General features: G+C 44.2%; 1 protein-coding gene across 1 annotated transcript; it reads right to left on the reverse strand.

The window, feature by feature from the left end:
- Positions 1–1,677: 1,677 nt before the first annotated feature.
- ARC (activity regulated cytoskeleton associated protein) lies at positions 1,678–7,854 on the reverse strand. The gene is made up of 3 exons (XM_052704278.1): positions 4,540–7,854; positions 3,838–4,002; positions 1,678–3,433 (listed from the first exon to the last, which is right to left on the reverse strand). The coding sequence occupies exon 1, from the start codon at positions 7,320–7,322 to the stop codon at positions 6,108–6,110; it is 1,215 nt and encodes a 404-aa protein (XP_052560238.1). The 5' UTR covers positions 7,323–7,854; the 3' UTR covers positions 1,678–3,433; positions 3,838–4,002; positions 4,540–6,107.
- Positions 7,855–26,160: the final 18,306 nt, after the last annotated feature.

A 26,160-nucleotide genomic window follows, 5' to 3' on the forward strand; every position in this document is an offset into this window, starting at 1 on the left:
ATGTTCAGCGAATCTCTAGATATTTTAAGCTGAAGATGGCAGAAAGAAAATAAACAATTATTGGATTCAAATCCAGAAAGGTCTGCAACAAAATTCATCTGGTACTGTCAGGCATTCCCCACTCTCATTCCCCTTTCTCACCTCCTTTTGCAGGATACTTCCACCTCTTCCAAATTCTTCCACTGCATGTTGGTCATCAGCCCTCCATACTACCTTGCATTGTCCTTGATTCTCAATTCTTGCCCGTAGACATCCTCCCCAAACAATCATATATCTCATATTGCTGAAGCTGTGGGGGTGTATCAGATGAGGATGAAGGATAACAAGAATGATTTTTCTCTTTTCTAGTAGTTTTTTTAGTTTTAATTCCCACAGTACACAGTGGAGTTCTGCCCCCCTCTACTGGAAGAGCTCAGCATCTCCAGCCGAACTGCTCCTGGCTTTTATTCTGTGAGACATGGTATCGGTCCTTGCAGTAGATCCAGCCTTTGGCTATGTCCATGGACTGCGCAAAGTCTAACTTTCTTCTCCTACTCAGCTTCCTCCAATACTCTCCCAGCATGGGATGACTTTTTCTACACCCTGTTGCTGGTCTGACATCTCAGTGGCTGTTTTTCATCTCTTTTCTATTGTTGGGAGCACAAAGGTGGAGCTTAAGCTGTGGACCTAAATTACATCTTCAAACTTTCATGGAGTCATAGAATCTCTGAGTTGGAAGGGACAGATCAGGATAACTGAATCCAACTTGTAGTTTCACATAGGACCACTCAAAATTGAAACTATGTCTGAGAGCATTGTTCAAATGCTCCTCAAACTCCAGCAGCTTGGGGATGTGACCACTTCCATTTCTCACGCTTGAGTGTGTGGTTGAATGATCTGTAAACAGCAGAAGACATAAAGGTTATTGGTTGGCATCAAGGGATATTTGGCCATCAGACCATGTCCTGCCTTTCCACCAAAGGGAATACCAGGGAGATGCATTTGGCAGTGTCCCATGGGATGAAGGTCTTTGGGACCAGATCTTTGAACTTAGCCTATTGCAGAAATACATTTAAAGCTCTCTGAGCTGTCTCCCCTGACACGTTCCCTTCCCTTAGTCCTGACGACCTGGAAGTATTTTATAGGTTATGAACCCAGAGAATGAAGAACATCTCCACTGTAAAGGAATACACCAAGTAGCAAAGCACTAGCCTAGTAACAGCTCCTGGATATCTGTGCTGTTGAGCGCTGGCAATTCTGACTGCTGCAGTCGTTTTAAATATCAGATAGTTAACTCAGGCCTAGCAACCTCTTTAAGTTGTCCTGACTTGCCTCAGCTCATCCATGCAAATCACCTCTCAGTCGTGGGTGGATGTGATTGCCTTCTGTTTCAGTCAACTTTCTCTTTGCTGTATGCAAAAAGAACCTGCACAATTCACAGTCCCATGTTTCCCAGACTCCTGGGCCACATGTGACCCAATATGAGGGGCTAAATAAAACAATTAAATCACCTCCTTATCCACATCTAAACCCTCTTCTCAAAAGGCCCTGTACATTCAATTTTTATGTCAACTCTGGAGTAAGATTTATGACCCCAATAAGCTCAGATGACTGACAAGACTAAATTATCAGAGAGCAATAAATACTTGAGTGTCCCAGGAACCAAAGAAGAAAGATAAGAAAACAAGGTACAAAGCATTTGAAGCAGATATTTCAAAGTTTTATTGTATAAATCTACAAAAGGCTTTGCTACAATAGCAAATAAAGTGTAGCACTATTCTATTGACAGGTTCTAGTGGCTTGGTGTGATCTTGTAACTCCAACATAACATGTGAGGAATATGCTGTCTGATACAGTCAGATCTAGGGCAAGTGATGTCAGCTTACAAAGACCTTTGGCTTCAACCCCTATAACCTGCAGTGTGTTTGCCTTTTGTACAAGGTTGTTTGAATTAATATTTCTAGTAAAAATAAAAACTCTAAGGTAGTTGTGTCAGAATCAAATGTAAAATTGCCTAAGGAACAAAAATCCAGTAATTGAAATTCGCTAAAGTTTCACAGGCACAACACATACACACTTCTTCATTCACATGACTTTGCCCCAGCAAAACAAACTACCAGTCCTTCCTGGAGAAACTGGTAATATAAACCAGGGTGCTACAAGTAAAGCTCCAGTCAGCTAGGAGCAATAACTGAAATAAAATCAGCCAAGGATATTTACTTGTGCACATTTCACAAAGTCAGTTCAAAATGTATAAAGCTCAGGACCAAATCAAGTAGCACAGGCAGGCTAATTCATTGGAAAGTCTATAGATATAGAAAATGCTTATTGAGGCAGTTAGATTCCTTGAGAAGGACTGTAGAAATTAAGCACCTCAAAATCAAACTTCATATTGACCTTGGGATGATGCCTACCAACTTCAATTTTACATGTTTTCAAATAATTTTCTAGTCCTGGACATTTCTGTTGAGCAATGTTGAAATGCACATTAAGTTCCATTGGCTTAGTTTAAACACAACAGAACAACTCAAAATTTGGTTAAGTAGATTTGTTGGCTCAAAACACACACACTCACACTGACACGCACACACACATACCCAGGACAGTTGGCTCTGGAAGAGAGAGGAACCAACTGGATCCTTTCAAATGAGATGTGAACCAAAACTGTCTTGCAAAAAGGCTTGGTTCAATTCACATACTGTCTTTCATGCACCTTTTGCACTCCCTGGGTCTGGATGGAAGCAGCCACACCAAAGCCAACTCAAGAACCCTGGTTCTTGCAGTAACTCTGGCCCATGCAGATCCAGGAAGTACCTGCTGTCTCACAAGAGCGTCCCTTTTGGCAAGACAGCTGGTCCTGTTGTGCAAACTCAAGCAGTTCAGACAAGCATCTGAACCTCAGGATGCTTCTCCAAACCCCCAGAGCTGTTTGAGGTTTGAAAACTGATACCCGCATGAAATGAAGCGACCCTCAACTCAGGAAAAATGAGTTACAGCCTTGAGAGCATGGAGGGTTCGTAGCCTTTGTAGGGTCATTCATTTAGCAAAGTTAATCAGGAAAGTTTTTTTCTAACTGATAATCCAGTGAAGATTTCTCAGTGGCCACAGATGGCAGAGGTATGGTATCATATTAACAGACAGTCACTACAAGCCCAGCATCCTTGCTGTCCTCAAAGCCCAGATTTGGCTCTTTTGTTCTGCCTCCTGGTTTCTCTTTCTTAACACTCTCTTCTTCACTTGGACTAGCTGGACCAGCTCAGCCTCTTCTTCATCCTGTTGGAAGTGGCTCCACCTTTCACTCACTCAAGGCTCTCAGCATCTTGAGTATGGCATTGCACTGCATGAAAGGCTCTTTGGTGCTCACTTTGCCCTGTCTTCTAGCAGTGCTTGCTTATCACCTGGGAAGACATGACTCTTGGGCACAGAGAAGGAAACTCAGGTGCAGCAGGAATCTCTAAAAGAAAAAAGATGACACAGCTCAGGTTAGATTTCCAAAGTGGTGAGTACGAGGGATTTCTCAGGAGACAGGTTTATAATCAGCTGTGCCCACCAGGTGCTCAAGGGCTGGAAGTCCCATTAGGCATTTTAGTTTAAGTGTTTGCAGTGGTCCAGCAGAAAGTAAGGCAGGGCATATACCACTCCCAGGGCATTAATCACTGAGACTGATGCTTGTGTTCCTAAATTAAGCAGCTGAAATCCCACTATCTGGTTGAGATAGACCCTTGTGGCTGAGGTCTCAGACTTAGTTCTGAGGTCCCAAGACCAGCACAGATATTTGCACGTGGGCTATTCAATATCTTGAGTAGGTGTACGAAGAGGTTAAGAAAGGCCCATAAGGATAAAAGGAGAGGTAATTACCTGTACCAGGCTTTCATTCAGACAGTGGATCTGGCACTGGGTGGCTGGGGATCCTGGCAGCAGGTCCCATGTTGAATCATTGGTTTTGAGTCCTTTCCCTTTGGCTTTCCTTCTGAGTCTTGAGCATTGTGATTTTTTTTCTCAGAGGAGAATCTGAGTGAGTCACTGTAATCAAGAGAAGATAATGCTTGTAATGCATGGCCAGCTCATCCTCAGCAGTGACACCCACTCCTCCACCACCCATTCCAGGTCATTAGTAAGAACTGCTCATTTCTCTCTACAGACACAGCCACTGCAGACTAATTCACATTCACTAATAACAAGTAAGAGGAGAGCCCTCACTTCTCCTAACGAAAACTTACATCTAGGCAGATGTGCAGAACAGATATGCATTAACTTTGGGCTGTGTTATGGACCTGTGATGTGTTGTCACAGCTGGGCACTCAAGCCCAGAACTTCATGGGGCAGATCATTCCCATTCCTTCCCCACATAAATAGGAATGTGTAAGATTATTGTGTATGGAAACCTTTTCTTTTCACTGTCCTTTATTTCCCTTTGGTTGTCCCTCCTTTCTTTTCCTCCAAGCTCTACCTTGCCATTTACAGCACTCTACATCCCATATATTCCAGTGTAAGGCTCCCACTGGACAGGCTAACAGGTCTAAGCAGTGCAGACAGAACAATGTCAGAAAGTTGTCCTACCTTCAGCCTCTAGGAAGAAAGTAAGCCAAAGGTCTTCCAAGCCACTATTGCTACTGTTGCAGTGCCAGGAACATCCCAGGGACAGACTTGTTGCTGCATGACTGCTGTATCTCCTTGCAGAGATGTTTCTTATTTGGTCTGGTGATGAATGCAGATGATGCTCAAGATGTGTCCAACCTTGAGAAGCTTCAAAGAGCCAAATTTCATAATTCTCATAGCAATTTCATCTCTAACTCCCATCATCAGGCATTGGTCAAAGCGAGGTGAAGACTGAGCATTGCTGTCTCATCATGGAAAATGTCACCAAGTCCAAGCCTGCCTCCATCCATGGCACACTCCTGTGGTAGTTCTGTGTGAGCAGACAATGCTTTGTTCTCAGGTGCTCCAGGACAGAGATGCCAGACTTTCCAAGAGTGTTCTGAGTCTGTCTGTTAAAGCACAAGTTCTTCTTTACGATGCACAGGTTGAGCCTGTGCTGGGACATACAGCTCTTCTTTTCACTTAGCTTTGCTTTTATATGGCAGAAGTTCCTGTCTCCAGGAGTATTGTCTCCACTCATCAGCATGGACATGATTTGCTGCTCTGGGAATATTTTGCTCTGGATTTAGGATGTGTTTGTTTGTTTCATTCAAAATATAAGGATTTATTTCCCTTAAACCCCTCCCCCCCCATCTGCTAAAATCTCTCTAGTGTTTTCTCTCTCCACCTTGTCACTCTCCCTTCTCTGAAGGGAGATACATTCTCATTTCAATAAATGATCTCAGAATTTAATCTGAAACTCTATTTACTGCTGAATGCACAGCATAATGTGCAGAGAAAGGGTGAAATTTGCTTCTGCACTGCAGTGACCTTGATTTGAGTGAACAGAAACTAAGATAAGGAGTAAACTGTCCTCTTGGGTGCAAAAGCATTAAAGCAGGTGTTAGGCACAGTAGAATTAAAACCACTAAAAATTATCCAAATTCATAAAGTTTTCTTTTCATGAAGTCATAGCATTTCTTCTTAAATAAAGAAATAATAATAATAAAAAATTAGTCCTTTAGATCAAGATAGAATAGGAGACTGTCAAGTAAACAGAAGCCCAGTGGTAAAATAGAAATGGACAAGGGTCAAAAGAAGGATGTCCTCTCAGAAGGACACCTCTTCAGAAGAGGGAGGGGAGAAGGAGAAGAGATCCAGATGGGTAGGAACCCTCAGCCAATAGCTGCGCTCATCTGAAGTCCTTGAAAGCCGCCAGTGCCAAGTAATTGCTTCTGAATTTGGGCAATTGTCTCTAGTTTCTTGTCATGGGTCTTATAAAATAGTCCATTCCCTGCAGTGGTGCAAGTAGCATCTCCAGCACCACTGGATTGTGTGGCTCATGTGAAGTGGGCAACCACATTCTAAGGTGCCTCTCCCCCTTCACCACCCTCCCCCCACAAGCAAAGTTAATTCCTTTGCTATGGGCTATTGGGCTGAGCACACCTCATGTCATGTCTCAGCCAGAACCTCTCTTTGAGCAGAAGCTTCCTAAATATGCCCTTTTCTCCCTCTCATGTAACCCAGATTGCTGTCTCTATCCAGCTAGCTCATATGACAGTAGCTGGTGGGCTAGGGGGCTCGGGTTGTGTCCCATTGCTTGGCACGGGACTGGCAGTGGTGGAGGGAGGCATGCTCTCTACAGAGTCCCCAGACTGAATCTCGGGGGTCCTCTGAGGGCTAGGCTCTTCTGAGTGGTCCATGCTGCCTTGGACTTCCTTCCCTCTTTGAATCAGCTGCTCTAAGGTCTTGGGCAAGGGATAGCTCAAGAAGCGCTTCAGTTTGGGCTGGAGGGTTCCTACCACGTATTGAATAATCTCCTCCTCATCTGCATCAACATAGAGGGTCTGGTACAGGTCTCTCTTGCGCCAGAGGAACTGGTCCAGGGGTTCTCCCTCTTTTTGGGGTAGATCCAGCTCCCTCTTGATAGCATCCCTTGTCAGAGTCCCCTCGCTGTACTGCAGGAACTCTTTCTTGAACTCAACCCAGTTCTTGACAGAGTCCTGCTTGTACTCCCACCACTTTTTAGCTGGACCGTTCATATGGTTTTGGATCTGAGACAGCCAGTACTCCTCTGTCCCACCCACCTGCTTTAAGTACTCCTCCAAGTGGCTCAGAAACTCATGGGGATCCTCAAAGATCTGAGTCTCCACCGGGGATGCTGGAGCATCCTCTGACACAGAGACCCACTGGTAGGAATCATGGCCCTGGGGGATGCTGGGCACCTCCCCAGGAGCAGGGGTCAGTGCATACATTTGGCTCATATCAAGGGCATAATCATATATCTCACCTTCACTTGGCCTTATCTCCGGGCCTCCCACCCCAACAGACATGGTCTGTTTGCCATGCTCCCCAGGACAATATTTGCCTCCCATGGACTCCAGACGGTCCGCCCACTTCTCCAGACGGAAAAAGACCTCCTTCCAAACATTCATTTCTCTCTTGACCCACCTCTCCAGATGAGCAATGGTCTCCTGACACCTAGCCAGGCAGGCCTTGATGGACTTCTTCCATCTCTGATTATCAGTTGGCACGTGGTCCTCTAAGTTATTCTCTAACTTCCCCACTGATTTCTGCAAACCTTTCAGCTCACGCTCTACCTGTTTGGAGACTTCGGACAGGAGGTGCCGGTGGGTCCTCCTGACATGCTCCAACATTTCTGCCCTGCATTTCCCTATCTGTAGGATCACATTGGGTTTGTTGGCCACTCCACGGTGCCCCTGGAAGGAGTGGATGCCCGCATTGGTGACATTGTCCAGCTGCATGGCTCCTACTGTATGAGTACGAAACACAGACAGAACTGGGTTATAAGCCTTGGCCCTAGAGCTTGCTCCTAAAAACCTCAACACAACACTTCCCAAGCAACACACAGAGACTTCTAAACCCCCCTCAAAGGACTTTTAGACACAAACACAACCAAATCAGATATCACCGCAGAGCGAGCTGTTCAGTCCCCGTGGATCGCAGAGAGAGTTGGAGGCAAATTTCTCCTCCTGAAAATGCCGGTCTCACGTGCTCAGAGTGTCCCAGAGAGAGCGAGGATCCTTCAGGAGCACAAGGAGAGGAGTTGGCTAAGACGTCTGACCCCAAACGCGTGCCCTCTACCTGCTTGTCTGTAGCTGAGAATCTCAAACGGCATGCAGTCCCCGCTCGTTGAAACACAGCGATGCTCACAGAAGCTGGAAGCTGTTAGTGCTGCAAAAAAAAAAAAAAAAAAAGAAATCCTGATGATTTCTTCTCCGGTAAACTTGTCGAGACAAAATTGCTTTCCGTATAGATGCACAGAGCTCTGCTTCTCTTCCCTGTCTGAACTGCCACTAGTCCAGGCACTTCCATCTACTTATACCCCACACAGCTCAACATGTGGGTGTTGCCCTGCCTCCTCTCGCACTCTCAGCACAGCATTCATTGGAGGAAAAGCGAGGCCGGTGTCTGTGGCAACCCAGATCTTGGCAGCCTCCCCTCGCTTCCCACCCCCTCGCCTACGCCCCCAGACTCGATGCGAGAAGCACTTGAAAGGTGCTGGAGACAGTTGGATAGATGGATGAGTAATCGCACCTTCCGCCTTTCGGATTGCAGGAAAAACACTTATTCATGCCACAACTATTTACTCAGCAAGGTCATCATTAGCATGCTTCTCCTGGCAGGGTTCTCAGAGGGAGAGATGAGGAGGAATTCAGTGTGTCACACCAAGGCAGATGCCCACGGTCCCCCCGCATGCCCTCACATGCACACACACACACACACACAGAGCTGCTCACTCCTAGTGTACATGCTTGGAAATGGTGACAATTCAGCAAGGAAAAAAAAAAAAAGGAGAGAGAGAGAGACAAAAAGAAAAGGAAAGGAGGGGGGAAGGAAAAGGGGGAAATACTCAAAGGAGCCACTTCAGTACACACTGCAGCACTCTGGACTTTTCTAAAGCATTGGCAGGTGGGAGTCATCCCCACTGCTTAATTGCACAAGACCAACCACTATCTTGGGAATATTCGGTCAGGGAGGGGGATGGCATCCTGGTTTTTACACCAAATTAAATCCGCCCATCAAAAGCCTGTTCCGTACTTAGCTTGAATCAGATGCTTAATCAGTTAGCCAACCCACAAGCGCAGATGAAGCTACATTTGTTCTTTGCTCCTGACAAAGCAGGAAAAGCCAACCATAAAAGGAGATCCGGGGACTTATGTAAGCCAAAGATAAAGGATTCCCTAATCCGTGAGAGTTCCCCGCCGGAACCTCCCTGGAGAGGTTCTGAGGACATCCGGGGCTTCTCGTCCCCTCCCAATGACAGTGACCGGAGGTAATGGGATGCTAATTCATGAATATTACCTAAAAAGAGGTTTCAAGCTTGTTGCCACCGAGGAGGTGCCTTGCCTCTGCTCGAGACGGTGGGCAATGTGCCAGGCAGACTTAGAATGGGTCCCTGCTCCCTTGGTTCCTTGCCACGTGTTTTCTGTTGGTCAGAGCAAAATGCAGAGGTGATGGTCCTGAAGGGGGATCTCAGTGCATTTGGTGAAGGTAGAGTCCCTTAAGAGGAAAGTGGTGGTGTTTAAACAGCATGTTGGGATGAATGCCATGAGAGACTGGGGGTCAGAACATCCCTTCCCACCATATCCATGTGCTCCATGAAAATACATCTGTTCCCTATCAGATGATGCAGAGTTGGCACATGAACAAATGATTCTGGCTACTGGGGTAAACAGGAGGGTTATCTGGGGCTATGTGGTTGAGTTAAGGTGGGGAGTGCCAGTAAGAAAGGAACAGCTCAAAAGTCTGAGGGTAGAAACCCAGGATTCCTAATCCAGCAGACCCTCCTAATGCCACTTTATCCCACAAGTATGATACTAGGGGTATGAATGACAGGCTCCTATGCCATCTGTCTTCCTTATTTTTCCACATTCACCCATCTTTCCTGGGCATGAGATGCTTGTACTACTGTGTTTGTGTTTAGAAAGGGTTAAAAAGGAGATTATCCAAGGATGTGGGACAGATCAATAGGCTTTTATGCTGAAAATTCTATACCCTAGGGAATCCTCCTTAAACCTATGTTTCCTATAAAATACCACAGAAACTGGGAGAGTCTATTCAACCTATTATCTCTGGTTTAGAATAAGATTATTCTCTGGAAAGGTTTTAACCCAGGATCTTCAGAAATTACCCTTAAGAAAATACCAGTGAATGGTATTCCAGCCCCTGATAACTGTCTTTCATTTTCCTTCAGTTTTCAAGGTGGGAGGATTCATCAGGGACTAAATGGCATCTTCTGTCAATTAGAATCATAAAATCATAGTCTATCCTGAATTAGGTGGGGACTCACAGGGATCCCTGAGTCCAACTTCTGGCTCCACACAGATCCACCCCAAATTCAAACTCTGTCCAAACTAGATAATTAAGGCTGAAAGGAATCTTAGGATGTTCCTAGACCAACCTCCTGTTCCTAGTAGTGTCAGAAGCTCCAGGATCAGATGATGTTGTTCAGGGCCTTATCCTGACAGATCTTGAAAGCTCCTGGGGTGGGGTTAAGATAGCTCTTTGGAAAACCTATCCTCCAATGGAAAATATTTCTCTTTACATCCAGATTGAGTGTCTTGTCTCACTTTATGCCTGATATCTCTTGTCTTCTCACCACTGACCTCTGTTTTTTCCGTGATAACCTCCACACAGGTACAGGACCAATGTTTGGTCCCCTGAAGCCGTCCCTTCTCCAGGAGGAACAAGCCTTGGTCCCACAACAAGCAATATCAAACATCCCAACCCTGACCACCTCAACATCCCCTACAGAACTTGGTCCAACTGAACAATGTCTTGTACTGAGGAGCGCAAAGCTGGTTATGGTCTAATACATCCTGAAAAGAGGAGATTAATGATTTCTATTGATCTCCTGGCTATGCTTATGCTATCTCAGTCCAGGTCATCTTTTTTTTTTGCTTCTTAGACACTCTGCTGGATCATGCTCAATTTATTGTCTCCCAGCACTCTCAGATCCATTTTTTGGCCCCAGCCAGTAAGTCACTGCCAAAAACTCTTTCTTGCCAAGCATGGGAAGCTGCTCCTGAATATCATATCCTTGTGGAATGTTGGAACAATTCTGTTGGTACATTTCTCCAGCTTGACCAGGTGTCTGGGTTCACTTCCTTCTGCACCTTTCTCACTGAGCCCTCCTCTGAATCTGTGTGCTATTCTTTTGCAGAAGGGGTGGTGGGGGAGACCGAGGAGGAGGAGGAAAGGGGGGTTTTCCTTCTGGACCTGCTGAGGAATGTCTGATTAATATATAGCGATAAGAATTTTCATTGTCTTTCTAATTAAAGTAAGATGTGTGGGAAGAGGAGGAGAAGAGAGGAGAGCCGGAAGTGACAGGAGGATGATGAGATAGAGCACTGAGAGCTGACGAGGAAAGGAATTTGAGGCAGATAGATGATTTTGTAGCACAGACAGAATGATAGGCATGGAGGGACAGGAGGTATGGGGCAAGTTGGGAAGGAGGCTTTTACTGCTACAGCATTTTTATTCCATGGCTTCACAGAGAGACAAGGGGATAAGAATAAGAAAAAGGGAGGTTTGAAGTGAGAAAGGAAATGGGAGAGCACTGAGCAGGGATAAATTCCTCCAAAGCAGCTGAGCTGAAATAAGGAAGGGAGAGAAAATAGTAAAAGCCACATCTCGGCTCAGCAGGGATGCTGTCAATGTGGGTTGTCTCTATAGAGCTTCCCAACCGTGTTAAAGCACAGGAGATTAGGATCAGGCCCAAAACATGAAGAGAGAGAAAGAAAATCTGACAGCCTAATTGTATGGCAGCAAGAAGTAACAGAAACCCCATTGCAGAGAAGGAGAGCAAAAAAACCAGGATAACTGAGCCATAGTCAGCATTGGAACCTTCCTGGTGAGGGAGGGTATTTTGTCAAAGACCCATCTCGCCCATGGATGGGGGATGATGCCCTGTCCCTGAAGATGTATAAGGCTAGGTTGGATGTGGCCTTGGGCAATCTGATCCAGTACTTGGTCTGGCAGCTGACAGACCTGCCTGTGGCAAGGGGGTTTGGACTGGATGATCCTTGAGATTCCTTCCAATCCAAGACATTCCGTGATTCTATAATTCTGTGATTCTATGATGATTCTATGATTTTTCCTTCCCAATTCCATCTCATGACAGGACAAGACACAGGGATGAGCCTGATCTGTGTGCCACGTGAGCCTGGTGGGTCAGTGGGAAGATTTCAATGCACAGAGATGTTTAAGGGGCAGTAGCCATACAATCTTTTAGCATTCAATGCTCAGAAGAGCTCTGCTGGGTTCTGTGTTATGCAATACCAATACTCCGATTATTCACTGTGGTGTGCACAGCATTCCTTCATTGAATATCTGGAGGTCTCCATCCTTCACCAAGGACTGTGTGAAGAGCCTTAAGTTAGAAATCTGAACATAAATGTGCAATGAGTCCCATACCTTTTCCAGGGATTTCTTCCACTGGCGAACAAGGGGTTTTTTGTTTTAACCTATAGCTGCTGTGCTAGAATTTTCTCTTTCACATCCAGAAATACTTCTTTCTTCTAGAAGGAAAAAAAGAAAAAAAAGAAAGAAAGGAATCACAACCCTTCCCCTACTGATCCACCTATAGTTTACTGCAGAAAGCTGGCCAATCATTTGTTTCTCTTGTAGCAAAATCCTCAAGAAGAGAAGAAAAAGAGAAACCAAACTGTTGGGCTTTGTTATTTATATATATATAAGCATCAATAATAACACGTTTTATTTACACCACACGTCCCTATTCAACCACTTCCATCCCTGGAACACTTTATTGCATTGAAGTTGGCACTCACAACACAGAACTCTGCATTCAACGCACAGTTCGCGTCAGTGGCTTCATTGTTCCTACCCACCTGGCATGGCCACCCATTGTCCACAACACCCGGGGCCCACACGTCACATGCTGGGAAGGTTGGGAAACAAGCAGGGAGCTGAGGGCAGTCTGCTATCAATATTAACAATAATCATAGTAATTACTCTTATTATTTGTGCCACTCCTTCTGGTGTGGAGGAGCATGCAAGTTCTCTCTTTTTTGTCTTTTCAACTGAAAAGCTCTCCTTCCTGGGGATGATAGAGTATTTTGTTTTTAGACTAAAAATATCTTCTGCCTCTTTTATTTTCCCGTTTATTTAATGGAAACTTTGTTATTTTTGCATTCTCTCCAGGCAGAAAAAACATTAATGAGTGCCTCTGAGTACTTCATTTGCCTCCTCAAGACTGCCTGAAGATAAATCAAGAGAGTCAAGGGTAGCATCAAGTATTTTGTCCATACGAACATGAACTTTGGTGTTGGTTGATATGATCCTCGTAGGGTCAACACAAACAGACATTTTCAAATGAACTTCATTTTCCATCCATGCAAATCACTGATGAGGTGTTGGAGTATGTTTGTTGCTAGCAAAACAAGCATCCCCATATCTAAAGGCCTAATTCAGATCTGATCTATGATAGAAATCTGGGGAAAGCTCAGCTGCCTTTATGCTAAATGGCTGAGAGCTGAATCTGGACCACTTTTTGTCTCACTCTTGATTCTTTCCCAACCTGTCCCCCTTCAGGGTGCCCCTCTAAGCATTCTAGTAAAAGTTTCTGAATTTAGTGCTTCTTCACTCCTCCTCAGCAGTAAACACTGAAAATCAGAGGTCTGCTAAATAAGGAAAAGTGTTGGGGTGGCTGTGAAGAGCACAGCCCTTGTTCTCCTCCCAGTACAGCATCCCAAGTGTCTGGGAGAGCTGTACTCCTCACCATCTGCCAGGACAATGTAAATCACTAAGGCTTATCTATGGTCCAGGGAATCAGTCTCCTTGTCTCCTGCAACATTGGCTCTTTAACATTCCTATCTAGGAGGCAGGTTCAAATAAGGACTAGAGGTGATGATAGGAGAGCACTGGGAGATTGCACACAGGGAAAATGGGACAAAACTCTGACAGCAGATGGTTGAACTTTCAAACCATACCCTTGGTCCTCTGGTGAGCCAAGGGAAGCTGTGCAGCCACATGGCTTTGGAAGCATCAGCTTCTCCTGTGAGGAGGAAAGCGTGGCTCAGATTGCCCCATATCTTACCTGCTCCCATTCAGTTTCCTTGGAGACACAATTCCCATGGGGAGAAACAGCACTGGACAGTTTAAAAAGGCCTGAGGAGCTGGGATTTTTTGCTCTGGAGAAGAAAAGGCTTTGGGGAGACCTCACCGTGATCATCCAATACACAAAGGGAACTTATAAACAGAAGGCACACTGTCTTTTTGCACAAACAGTGGAAGAACATGAGGGAACGGTTTTAAACTAAAAGAGGAAAGATTTAGATTAGACACTAGAAGGAAATTTCTTACTCAGAGGGGGATGAGGCACAGGGAAGCTGGGATAACTCATCCATGGAGGTGTTCAAGGCCAAGTTGGATGGAGCCCTGGGCAGCCTAATCTGGTGGATGGCAACCAGCCTACAGCAGGGCGGTTGGAACTAGGTGATCTTTAACCTTAGCCATTCTATGTTCCTGGTATCATTCTACAATAAAACCCTCTTCGACTTTCTCTTTCTCACCACTTTCATGGGTTATTCCTCCTTCATGGGATCATGTGGGAAGGGTATTAGGGTTAGAGCCTGGTGAATCTGGACCATCTTATTGGAAGATTTCCAAACTTCTGACTCACAGCTATGAGATATGGGAGGTTTTTGAGACAAGGCTAGTATTATTTGATGCTGTCCTCTCTCCTCCACATGATCCCAACACTCAGCCACTGGGTCCTCCTGGGTGTCTGTAACAGGATATTTCCTTGATGTGGCTGTAATCAATTAGTCCCACAGACAATGTACTAGAATCCATTTTTACCATCACAGGTCCAGATCTGGAGAAGACGCAGAGCTACTGGATGCTCAATTGCAGCACTCCCACAAGGTGGCTAGAGAAGCCATGGTCCTTTGAACACCTGAATGCTATCCTCCTTTTCAAATCCCTTATTAATTTCCCTCTGGCTGATGTCTCTAACCTATGCTAGAGAACTCTAAATTAATACTAGGGGTTCATTAAGCAAGATCTCCTACTCATCCAAAAATACTCTTATCTATCTGAAACATGGATCTTCTGCTATCTTACCGAATCATTAATCTATTGTTGACTCACAAAATAGACAGGTTTTCTCTACAAGCACACATAATCTCCCCTAAATGCATTATTTGCCTTCACTCACATTGAAATACCAAAGCATTTTCAAATCTGTTTTACTGCAGCCATTGTAGAGTTTCACCACATAGGTATGTTCAAACAGCACCTTGGACAGGTTCAAAGCTCTACTAAGGTGTCTACTCAGGTATCTTCAGCACTGGAACATTTCTGAAACTAAAACAAAGACAAATGTATTATTTTAATCCATTTTGTGGACATGGTCACAGCAGGACGCAAGGCTGCTGCTCCCAACAAAGCCCAAACTTCAGAGCTTTGTATACTGACGTAAATTGGTTCACAGCTAGTAGCTATCACAGCCATCGTCACCATGAGGTCATCAACTAGACTACCACTTACCTGCTTTCAGCAATTGTATCTCCCAGTGATTTCTTGATTTGCCTCTTTTTTATCTTTTACCTTTTACTTTCCTTTCTCTAGGCTACATCTCTTATTTTCTTCTCCCCCAGACATCATTGTTAACAAAGGCTTTCCCTTCAGCATCCTTGCTTGCAGTTTCTAATCTCTCTTAGGCACAGGGAACCACAGTTTGAGTCAGTGCATAAGTTGTACCCCCTTAAGATAACAACAGGGCAGCTCAAGATAACAACAGGGCAGCTGCCTTGTGTGGAACTGGGGAGTCTGTTTCACTAATAAAATAAAAGGTAGTGTTAGGTTTCTCTTCTGATGGGAACAGAGTCCCATTGAGGGCATCCTCACCCCAGACTAATTCAGACCAGTTTTTCTGTTTCCATTCTTTAAATCCCTACAAAGAAGAGACGGATTATTAAGGACAGCAGGGAGGCTCAGGGGAGGAGGAAGAAATGAGAGCAGCAAGGAGCAGACTGTACTCACTTTCAAATATATGAGGCCCCAAACATCACTAAAAGAAGTGTTAGATCAGAACTAGCAGTAGCTGAGGAACAAGCTGCTAGGTAAAGCTCTGTTGGAACTTTTCATCTTCCCAGAATGCTGGCACAGTGCCAGATTGTAGAATCAAAGAATCACATAATGGCTTGGAGAGGAAGAAACTTTGAAGATCATCCAGTTCCCACCCCATTTCCATGGGCAAGGACACCTTCCACCAGTTCAGGTTAATCTAAGCCCTATCCAGTCTGTCCTTGAGCACCTTTAGGGATGGAGAATCCACATATTCTCTAGGCAGCCTGTTCCTGTGCTTCACCTCTCTCTGAGTAAAAAATAATCTCCGAATGTCTAATCTAAATGTCCTCTCTTTTTGGTTACAAAATCTCCCACCACTACTCCCCAGTGAATACAACTCCTTGGTGGTTTCAGGATGGAAATCATCAGGTGCATGGGAACTGAACAATGCAGTGACTTCACATCTCTACACTGAAAAAGGTGAGCATTTGGGAGCATTGAAATGAAGGTAGCATTACTTGGGTATGCATATGTAGGTCATATTTAAAGATCTAGACCCAGAAATTCAAAGGCGTGGAGGTAGCATGGCCTGAATAAAGTGCTCCGTGCTCCAAGATCACATGAGGATGACAGTGACAGGGAATCATAGCATCATAGGATCGTTAAGGGTGGAAAGGACCTCCAAGGTCATCTAGTCCAACCATCAACCCATCCCCACTATGTGCACCAAACCATGTCCCTCGGTGCCATATCTGCACATTTCTTAAAAATCTCCAGAGACAGTCTACCACTCCCTTGGAAGGGAATACTTAAAGTACGGAGGAACAGAAAGCATGTACAGGGGACCAAGGTGATCCTAGCACCAATTTCCTTGCTACTGTCTCCTCATTTGAACTTACTCAACCTTCCTTCTCCTTATGGAGGTTGTCTCTCCTCAGGGGAAAGCTTACTGCATCTGGAAAGACCACTGAGGAGGAATGCACTAAAGATTTGCCCCTATAGGTCTGGTAAATAGCCAAATGACTAAAACTAAGAAAAAAAGAAAGAAAAGAAAAAAAAAAAAAAGAGAGAGAGGAAAAAAAAAAAAAAAACAGAAAAAAAATCCAGCCAGATTTACTTATGTCTGCTTAGGGAAAGATCCCTAAGTCCTGAAGGCTGATTTTTCATGGAGGGTGAATATTCCTCAGCCATGACTTAGGGAGAGGCAGTCCAGCTGTAAGGCTATGGGGTTGGGAGAAGGGGCTGCTCCCATCAGGGTTCCTGCATGCAGACTGGTAGATGCTACGGAGGGAATGGCAGCTCACTCTCAGCACAATAGGATTCAGCCCTCCACGGAATGTTGCAACAGAGAGAGGAAAGGATCTGGGGGGAGATGCAGAGGTGTTCAGCAAACTGTGCCACTGCTCCTCAGCTGATTGTCACCGTTTCTCCTTGCTTGACATGTGTGACAGTCTCACTGCTGACCTTCTCCCAAAAAACCCAACCCACGCTGTGGAGGAGGATGCAGTGGCCTGGATTTCTCACCTTGCACCCCCTTTTTTTCTGTCGGCTTATTCAGCAGCTGAGCTTGGCTGCGGGAAGGAAGGGGAGGGAGAGGCAGCAGCTCCATATTAATGGGTTCCTTAAAGAGCAGCCTGGCACAGGTTAGTATCCATCCTGGTGGCTGCCTGAGGCATCCGAAGCAGTCCCTGGATGAGACATGGGAGTGGGTGGGAGTGTGGGGGAGAAGGAGTGGGAGCAGGCGGAGGGGCAGACAAAAGGGATGAACAGCACAGATGCAAAGGAGATGGGATCTGCAGCATGCTTCTCCTTTCCCCTACCTCCCTGCAAGCTGGGTAGGGAGACAGACTGCTAGGTGAGCTGTTAGGAGAAAGCCAGGGTGGCACCTCTGGGGCATTGCTGAAATGGGGATGACTGTGGGTATGACTCCTCATGTGTTGTGCCTGCCACAGAGTGGGTTACAACCTTTTTTCCTTCTCCCCAGGCTCTGCATTGGGGGGGTTGGCAGGTCCCCGTTGCGAGGCAGGTCCCCTTAGCATCACTTTGCTTTAAAGCAGCAAGGCTTTCTGCAGGGATGCTAGGTGATTTTGGAGCTTGTGAAGGAGGGTGAAACCCTGAGATTTAGACTTTTTTGTCCCTACAATGAACAGATGCATCCCCTTCCTTCCCGTGCACTGTTTGCTTTCCAAAATCCTTAACTAGTCCTCTCTGCAGTGTGTGTATGTTATATGAAAGATATTGCTTGCCTGTTACATCAAGCCTTATGAGGGCAAAGATATCCCCATGTTTCTGACAATAATCATGCAGAAAGCACTGTCCTGCAGTTGACAAAATAGAATGGAGGGATGCTATCCAGATGGACCTGAACAGCCTTGAAAAGTGGGCCCATGTGAACCTAATGAGGCTCAACAAAGCCAAGTACAAAATGCTGCATCTAGGTCAGGGCAATCCCAGTCTGGGAGAAGAACTCATTGAAAGCAGTCCTGAGAGAAGGACTGGAGGGTTCTGGTGGACAAAAAAAAACTGGACATGAGCCAGCAGTGTGTGCTGACAGCCCAGAAGGCCAACTGAACCCTGAATTGCATCAAAGGAAGGGTGACAGCAGGGAGAGGGAGGAGATTGTCCCCCTGTGCCCTGTCCTTCTGAGAGCCCATCTAGAGTACTCTGTTCAGGTCTGGGCCCTCTAGTAGAGGAAGGATGCAAAGCTATTGGAGCAGGTCCAGAGGAGGGGCATGGAGATAATCAGAGGGTTGGAACACCTCTCTGAGGAAAAAAGGTTGAGAGAGTTGGTCTTGTTTAGCTTGGAGAAGAGATGGCTTTGGAGAGAGCTCATTGTGGCGTTCCAGGTTAGATAGAGACTTGGGCAGCCTCATCTGGTGATTGGCAAGTCTGCCTACTGCAAGGAATTTGGAACTTATGATCCTTATGGTCCCCTTCAACCTAAGCCATTCTATGACTCCATGATGATGACTCTATGATCCTCCATCCACTGCCCTAGTTCTGGACATAAGGGGTCTTAAAAGCGTGTTTATCCTTTATTGTGGAGAATAGATTAGAGGTAAGGCAGCCTTCCATAGGCTGTGAAAAATCAGGTTCAAAATCAGGTCTCTCTTTTAACTAGGATATAAATTGTGACTTATTCACATACAGAGAGTTCCAACCTCCACATTGCCAAGCCCAGAATCTTCTGGAAGATGTTTTCCATTTCAGTTAGCTCACCAAACTTCCATCAAGCCATCCTGAGGTAGAGATGTGGCAGCTTCAAATTTCAGGATGTAAATCCACGATTGTATTTCCCATACCTCACAGGAAAGCAATCTCTCTACATTTTTCTGTTCAATCATACACAAAGCATAGGGATCCCACAAGGAGCAACCAAGTCTTCTCCCCACACAGGAGGGGTGCTCATCTAGGACACAAAGGCTTAGATCAAGAAGGGATGTGACACATCAACCTCATTTCACCCCCCTTGAGAGTGCCTATTTCCTTCGCTCAGATGATTTATGATTTCTGATCATGAAGGGCCTGAATGAGTGTGTACTATGGCATAGTAGAATGCAGAGGAGAGCATGGAGGCTCTAAAGTCAATCACCTAAGAGCTACCAGGTAGGATTCTGTTCAGCCTCTGATGGGGCACTTCCCTACCCTTAATTTGGAGACTCATTGAGCAACTTAGAACTTCTTCCCTCTTCCTTTCTCATCTCTCTTTAAGTATTTGTGCACACTGCTTGTGCCATTTAGAACAGCTAAAGTCATCTCAATTAAATATCCTCACTGCTTTCCTTTGTTACTTTTCTTTCTGGCACTTTCCTTTCTGGCATCTGGAGCACATTCTTGAAGCACTTTTTAAAAACTGGGTGAAAAAAAAAGCAACACAAAAAACATGAAAAAACAGCAACCAATAAAAAGCATCAACTCCAAACAGCCAACAGCTAGGTCTCATGCAGCTTCAATTAGATTCTATTTAGGAATGCATATGAAAGAGACTATGTGAAAAATATGAAAAGACCTAGTCTGAATCTATTCATCTGATCCACCAAAGTCATCCCTTTGCAAATAGGCTACTGGAGCAGTGGGGGAAAAGACTAAAGGCTTGTGCACTGTTTCTGAAGGCATGATTGGTACCATGAAGTAAGATATGATAGTGCTGCTCTACTCTGAAATATACCCTCTGCTTGTCCAAGTGATTGTCATAGCTATAGCTGACCCCTTTTATAGACCAAAGAAGTTGTGGATGTTCCATCCCTGGAGGTGTTGTTCATGGCCAGGTTTATTGAGGGCATGGACAGCTTGATCTTTGTAAATTCCCTGCCAATCTGTTATGGGAAAGAAAATTCCTTCCTGGTATCAAATTCAGCAGCTGCCTCATCCCTGTGCTTGACAGCGTGAATCACCAGAGTTAAGTAACAAACCCATTTATATATCAAGACAGCATTACTGTCCAAGCAATCATTCTTAAGTTTTCAATGTGAAGCCAATTACCGTGGATTCTGCTTATATTCTTCTTATTCCCCCTTCTTTGTTCCCTAATTTTCCTCCCAAGACTTTACAAGACAGAGAAAGCTTCAGAAGGTGGCTGGGCTGCTAGTCAGAGTCAGACAATATTTTCCAAGCACTAAGAAGTGTTGTTTACTACTAATTTCATGACCTTCTGGGAAACCTCTCAAGGAATCTCACCGTAGCTGTTTGGCAAGAACAAGTAGATTGGTAATGAAGCATGCCACCTGGTTCGTGTATTATTGTCTTACATACATACCTACATACCCCCACACAATTTAATGCACCTGTTATTTTTACAGGGGATTTCTCGCTGTTTCTGTTCTGTTTTTTTCTTATCATCCATTTTATTGTTCTCTTCTATTAACGCTTATTAAAAAAAAAAAAAAAAAAAAAAAAAAAAAGAAAAAGTGATTCCCAAATGCATCAGGTTTATCCTTCTGAAAATGAAGTTTTGATGGATTGAAGTGGCAGTGGGCGATCCATCTTGAAAGAAAGATCTGGGGAAAGCATAGCACACTGTGAGTTTGTGGAGGCAGAGAGGGATCTGCAAATGTTATTATACCAGTGAAAAGCAACAGGACTTGTACGCTGAGCACAATTGCAGAATTGCAATATCCAGTAATTGACGCAGAATAAATTTAGGCTGAATTCACAGAAACTTGTTTGTCTCAGTGCTTAGCTCCAAAGCAAAAGTCTTAGGTGCTTCCCTGTTGCTTCATCAGCCTGGACCTATACAGGACACAACCAGGGGATGGTCATTGCCCCCTCTTTTTTGCATTCCAAAAAAGCTCACCTGATGCATTCCAATAAAGCTCAACAACTTCTGCCCTAAATACCTTCTGCCTGACCAGGAATGAGGATTTGGTGAACATAGATCTCTATTTTTTCAAAACTGACCAATTAGCTTAAACAAAATGTATCCGAGATCTTTCGGATGTCTGTCTGTGTAAAACAAGGTCACTAAAGCCAACATTAAAACGAATTTTCTCATCAAAAAAGTGATTCAGACGAAGGGAGATCTTAAATACCAGGTCTGGTGCTTTTTATCACTGTCTGTCTGCCATATGTTTCAGATTACCCAAAGATTCAGATTGCCTCATCCCTGGAGGTGTTCAAGGCCAGGTTGGATAGGGTCCTGGGCAACCTGATCTGATGGGTGGCCATGCTGAGCATGGCAGAGGGTTTGGAACTAGATATCTTTAAGTTCTCTTCCAACCTAAGCCATTCTATGATTCTTTGATTCTATCTGGGTAGTTTACAACAGGGAAGATTACAATTTTTCACCCAAAATCAGATCATTCCACTTGCACATAAGGACACCAGTGCCATTAGGCGTAGCCTGGATTTTTAAGAGCTAAACCTAAAATTACAATTTTAAATAAGCCCTAGTATTGTCATCCCCTCAAAGGGTAGGTTAATGAACTCAGCATTTTTTAGACATCAGACTGATGGAGGGAAAGAAGAAAAACTCTATGTGACAGGCATAGTTAGGCAGCTAAGCTTCATTAATTCTATTTTTCAAAGATGTATTTATCTCTCAAGAATAATGACCGAGTTATCTCAGACACCATATTCTAACCCCTTTTAGTATGTCCCCTCATAGTTATTGCAGGAGGCACAAAGTACCCACAGTCGTCTTTGTGTCATTAGCTCATCCTTTCCCTAAAATTAAACTGCCATCAGAGAAGAGGTCTGCAGATATAGTTTGTTGCCTACTGAAGCCTTATATTTTGGAGGTATTGCTGCTGCCGTTGCATATTTTGTAGATTTTTTTGGGGGCAGTCCATTTTTGCTAATGGGCTCACTTGGGGGGGTTGTAAAACTGCAGGGAAAGTGGAGACAAGCAGCTCTCCTGCTGGGAGACCTTTGGAAACCTCAAGGAACCATTTTCAGAAATAGGAGTTTGGTGTTCTTAATGAGATCATTTTCAGAAAAGTCTGGAAAAAAAAAAAAAAAAAAGAAAGAAGAGAAAATAGCGACAGCAAAATAGAGATAATCACTGAAAATGCTTTTCAAGTAAACCAGAAACCCACTTGGTGTAATGAGACAGAAAAAAAATCAAGGAACCTAAAGGGAAAACATGTGCTTTATTTGACACATCAGAGCCAAGTCGGTATGTGAAAAGCTATAGCATCTTGAATCTGCCATTGTCTGTTCCTCTGCTGGTGCAGATAGCTGTTAGGAATGGAGAAATAGGGCAAAATTCAATCACTGGTATAGTTTGGTGCCAGGAAATCTGCAGCAAAAATGAAGATTTATGACAAATCTTTTGTGCTGAGCCGTGTAGGAAAGGTCAGTTCTCTGTACCTCAATCTGCTTGATGCATTGACCCCCATTAAAAACGGTGCACTCAGCAAGGGGTGATGAACTCACCTTGGCTCACAAAGGCCAGCTCCCAGCCTGCCCTTATGGTCAGGCACATCAGATCCAGAGAAAAGCATTCAAAGACTTCTTTCTCCCTAGATATGAAGTGATAACTTTTGAAAGCTGCATCTGGTGGATGCCAGATGGATATTTTAAAAAGCACAGGCAGATCAGCCTTGAGTGATGGGAAGACTGGAAGAATAGAAGGAGAGAAAGTGGGAACTGAGGGATCTCCTGTCAACTGTTTGACATGGCTGAAGCCTCAAACACCCGTGTGGGAGTGGTAGATCCAACAGTTGGCTGATAGCTTAAATTAACACCTCCAACGCGTCTCCATTCTGCCCTTCATGACAACATGGTTTAACAGCCTGATGCTATCTAGATGTCTCAGGAAGCCCCGGCATGAGGATAGTAAGGTGCCAGAAAAACTATACAGAAGAACATCTAGCTCAAAACCCAATCTCAAACACTTTCCATGAGATAATGCCTACAGCAGGGTGCAATAATAGAAAGAACATTTGGTGTTATATCATCAAATACTCTCCCAAACTCCAGAGATTCATGTCTCAGGCACAAGAAGAGCCAAAGCATGTAGTTTCATGTCTACATACTCTTCATGGATTTTTTTCCTTCCATTAGTTTAGCTCATCACTTTCTGATTGCCTGTATGTTTGGCAATCTACAAGGTCTTACAGTAGTGAGCTGAACATATAAGTAGATATTGTGTGAATCAGTTGTCCTTTTCCTTTGTTTAGAGATTAGCATTTGATAATTTGAACCGATAAATGCTAGTTGCTACATCAAAAGAGACAATAAGCTATCAAACCCTTATGACTTCTTTCTATATCTGGCAATATCCTTCCTATTTCCTTTTCTTTCTTTCTTTCTTTCTTTTTTTTTAATACTGAATAATCACAACTTATACAACCATTCTCAGAACAGAAGTGACTTTATTGTACTTCTCAAATTGTTAGTATTTCTCATATCCTTTATTGTAAAGGGATACTAAAACTGCAAATAATATTCAAGATGTTGGATATTGGGAAAAATTTATTCTCTGAAAGAGTGGTGAGGTATTGGAGCAGGCTGCCCAGGGAGCTGATGGACCCACCATCCCTGGGGATTTTAAGAAATGTAGAGATGTGGCACTGAGGGACATGGTTCAGTGGCATGGTGGGGATGGGTCAACAATTGGACTAGATGATCTTAGAGGTCTTTTCTGATCTTAATGAATCCATGATTCTACAAGAATGAAATGGGATGTTTGCAGTAGGAATGAGGACAGGTAAGAGAAGAACTTCTTGTATAGCCCAGAAGAATTCACACTCTATGGATCAGGTGCAAGGGAGACTCAAGCGACCTAAGTAGAGCACCAGATTAAAATAAAAGAAGTATGAGTCTGCCTATCAGAAACTTTCTGGCATACACAGGTGAAGCATAGACAGAGATAAAAAGGAGGACAGTCTCATTCAGAGGAAAAAAATGACACGTGGAGAGGGTATTTTTCAATCAGGAGACCATAGTGGTTGTCTGTCTCTTTTCCATGGCAATGGATAAGGTGTAGAACAGTTTTCTCAAATCTCTGTATACAGTGCAGCAGCAAACTGGACTTGATCACGGCAGTGAGGTGTCCATAGCTCTGGCTCAAAAAGCAATGTCTGCTAGAAGTAGAGATTTTGACCTGCCCACAATGCAGCTAGAACAGTGAGTGCAACTTCTGTTCTCACACTTAGAATCATAGAATCATAGAATCACCAAGGTTGGAAAAGACCTAAAAGATCACCCAGTCCAACCGTTCACCTATTCCCAATAGCTCCTACTAAACCATGTCCCTCAACACAACATCCAGCCTTTCCTTGAACACCCCCAGGGTCGGTGATTCCACCACCTCCCTGGGCAGTCCATTCCAGTGCCTGACCACCCTTTCTGAAAAGTAATACTTCACTCTCCTTCCTTAGAAGAGATCCCTACAGAGCTTCAGGTCTTAGGTCTGAAAAACTGGGGAGTCAAGTTGAATTTCTTTCTCTTCACTGAGGGAAGTCTGAGCTTCCAAGTCTTTCTAGTCTGACATGATGAACTGGCAGCACCACTCTGCTTTCTGATCACTTTGCTCATAGACTTTCAGTTGTGATGCTACTCCGCTTCTCCATCTTGAATGAGTCAACTTCACAGCAAGAAATTTCTAATTTAACTGCAATGTAGCACTTACTTCAAAGCTTGTTCTTTATCAGGTGCTTCACTTCCTTATTTCCTCCGGCACTGCTAACATTTGCTAGCACAGCTTATCTTTCAGAAGGAATTTTGTAACCAGCTGATGCCTGAGTATTTCCAGCAATGCAGAGTGGGTTGCCAAATACCATAGTTCCCATGTTGGGATCATCTTTTCCTGTCTGGGGAAAGCTGGTGAGAAATAGATATTTTATTTTATTTTATTTTATTTTATTTTATTTTATTTTATTTTATTTTATTTTATTTCTGGGCTTCTGCAGTCAGTTTCTTTTGCAAGGAGAAAGCCGGTGAAGCAAAAATGGTATAGATGAAAAGGCAGAGCTGAATCACAGGTGAGACAGGCTACTGCAGATGCTCACCTGGCAGGTCTCCTTTTCCTAGAGGGAAACCTGAAGGTGACTCCTTGCCAGATATTCACTCACAGGGAAATGAATACCTTGCCAGGGTGCAGATGATTTAGGCTCTATGGAATGACGCCTTAGCCCAGCCTCTGAGAAAACCTGTTTGAAGTTACCAGTGTAAGAATCACAGAAACATAGAATTGTTTGAGTTGTAAGGGACCTTGAAAAGTCATCTAGTCCAGCTCCCCTGCAATGAACAAGAAGACCTACAGCTAGATCAGAGCCACATTCAGCCTGACTTTGAATGTCTACAGATGTGGGGCATCCACCACCAGTGCTTCACTACCCTAATCATAAAAAATTTGTCCTTATATCCAATCTAAATCTCCTCTCTTTTAATTAGAAACCATTTCTCCTTGTCTTATCATACCAGACCATGCTTAAGAGCCTGTCTTCTTCGTTCTCGTAGACCCCTGATCGTTATCATTCCTATTGGTCTCTGATAATTGATGTTTGGGCCAAGTGTTTCAGCATAGGTTTAAGCATTGGTTATAGATCCCTAATGAGAGGTAAAAGACAAGATGGATACATGTCTTCCAGCTTCTTGAATATGGCTCAAAGGGAATGGAATGCATGTAGTGGTCATGTTCATGTTATGCAATGGTTCTTCTCCCTCTGCCACTTTCAGAGACAGAGAACTGAAATAGGCATGACCTACAAGGAGGCATTTTATGTCCTTAGATGTCTGGTGCTTTCAAGGGTCCCAAGAATGTCCAAACCAAGGCAGAATGCTATGAGACTGGGATGAAAGACTTGACATGGGGCATGAAGAAAGTCTGCAGTCACCTGGAGTGGGAGCTGTGGGACAACTGATCTTCTGATGCCCTTTGTAGTTTATCCAATGGATATCAAGTGCCTGGAGATAAGAAGTTAACCTGCAAACTAGGGCTCAGGGGATCTCATCACTTTATACAAGTATCTGAATTTATGCCCTTCTCAAACATTTCCAGTAACAGGACAAGAGTCAAATGTCCACAAAGCCAGTCTGAATGGTATTGGTCTAAAATATAATTGTTACATCAGGTTTTGCAAATAATCATGCTAGGGCAGG

Source organism: Tympanuchus pallidicinctus, unplaced genomic scaffold, assembly GCF_026119805.1.
Source record: "Tympanuchus pallidicinctus isolate F22 unplaced genomic scaffold, pur_lepc_1.0 scaffold5, whole genome shotgun sequence".
Classification (NCBI taxonomy): Eukaryota; Metazoa; Chordata; class Aves; order Galliformes; family Phasianidae; genus Tympanuchus; species Tympanuchus pallidicinctus.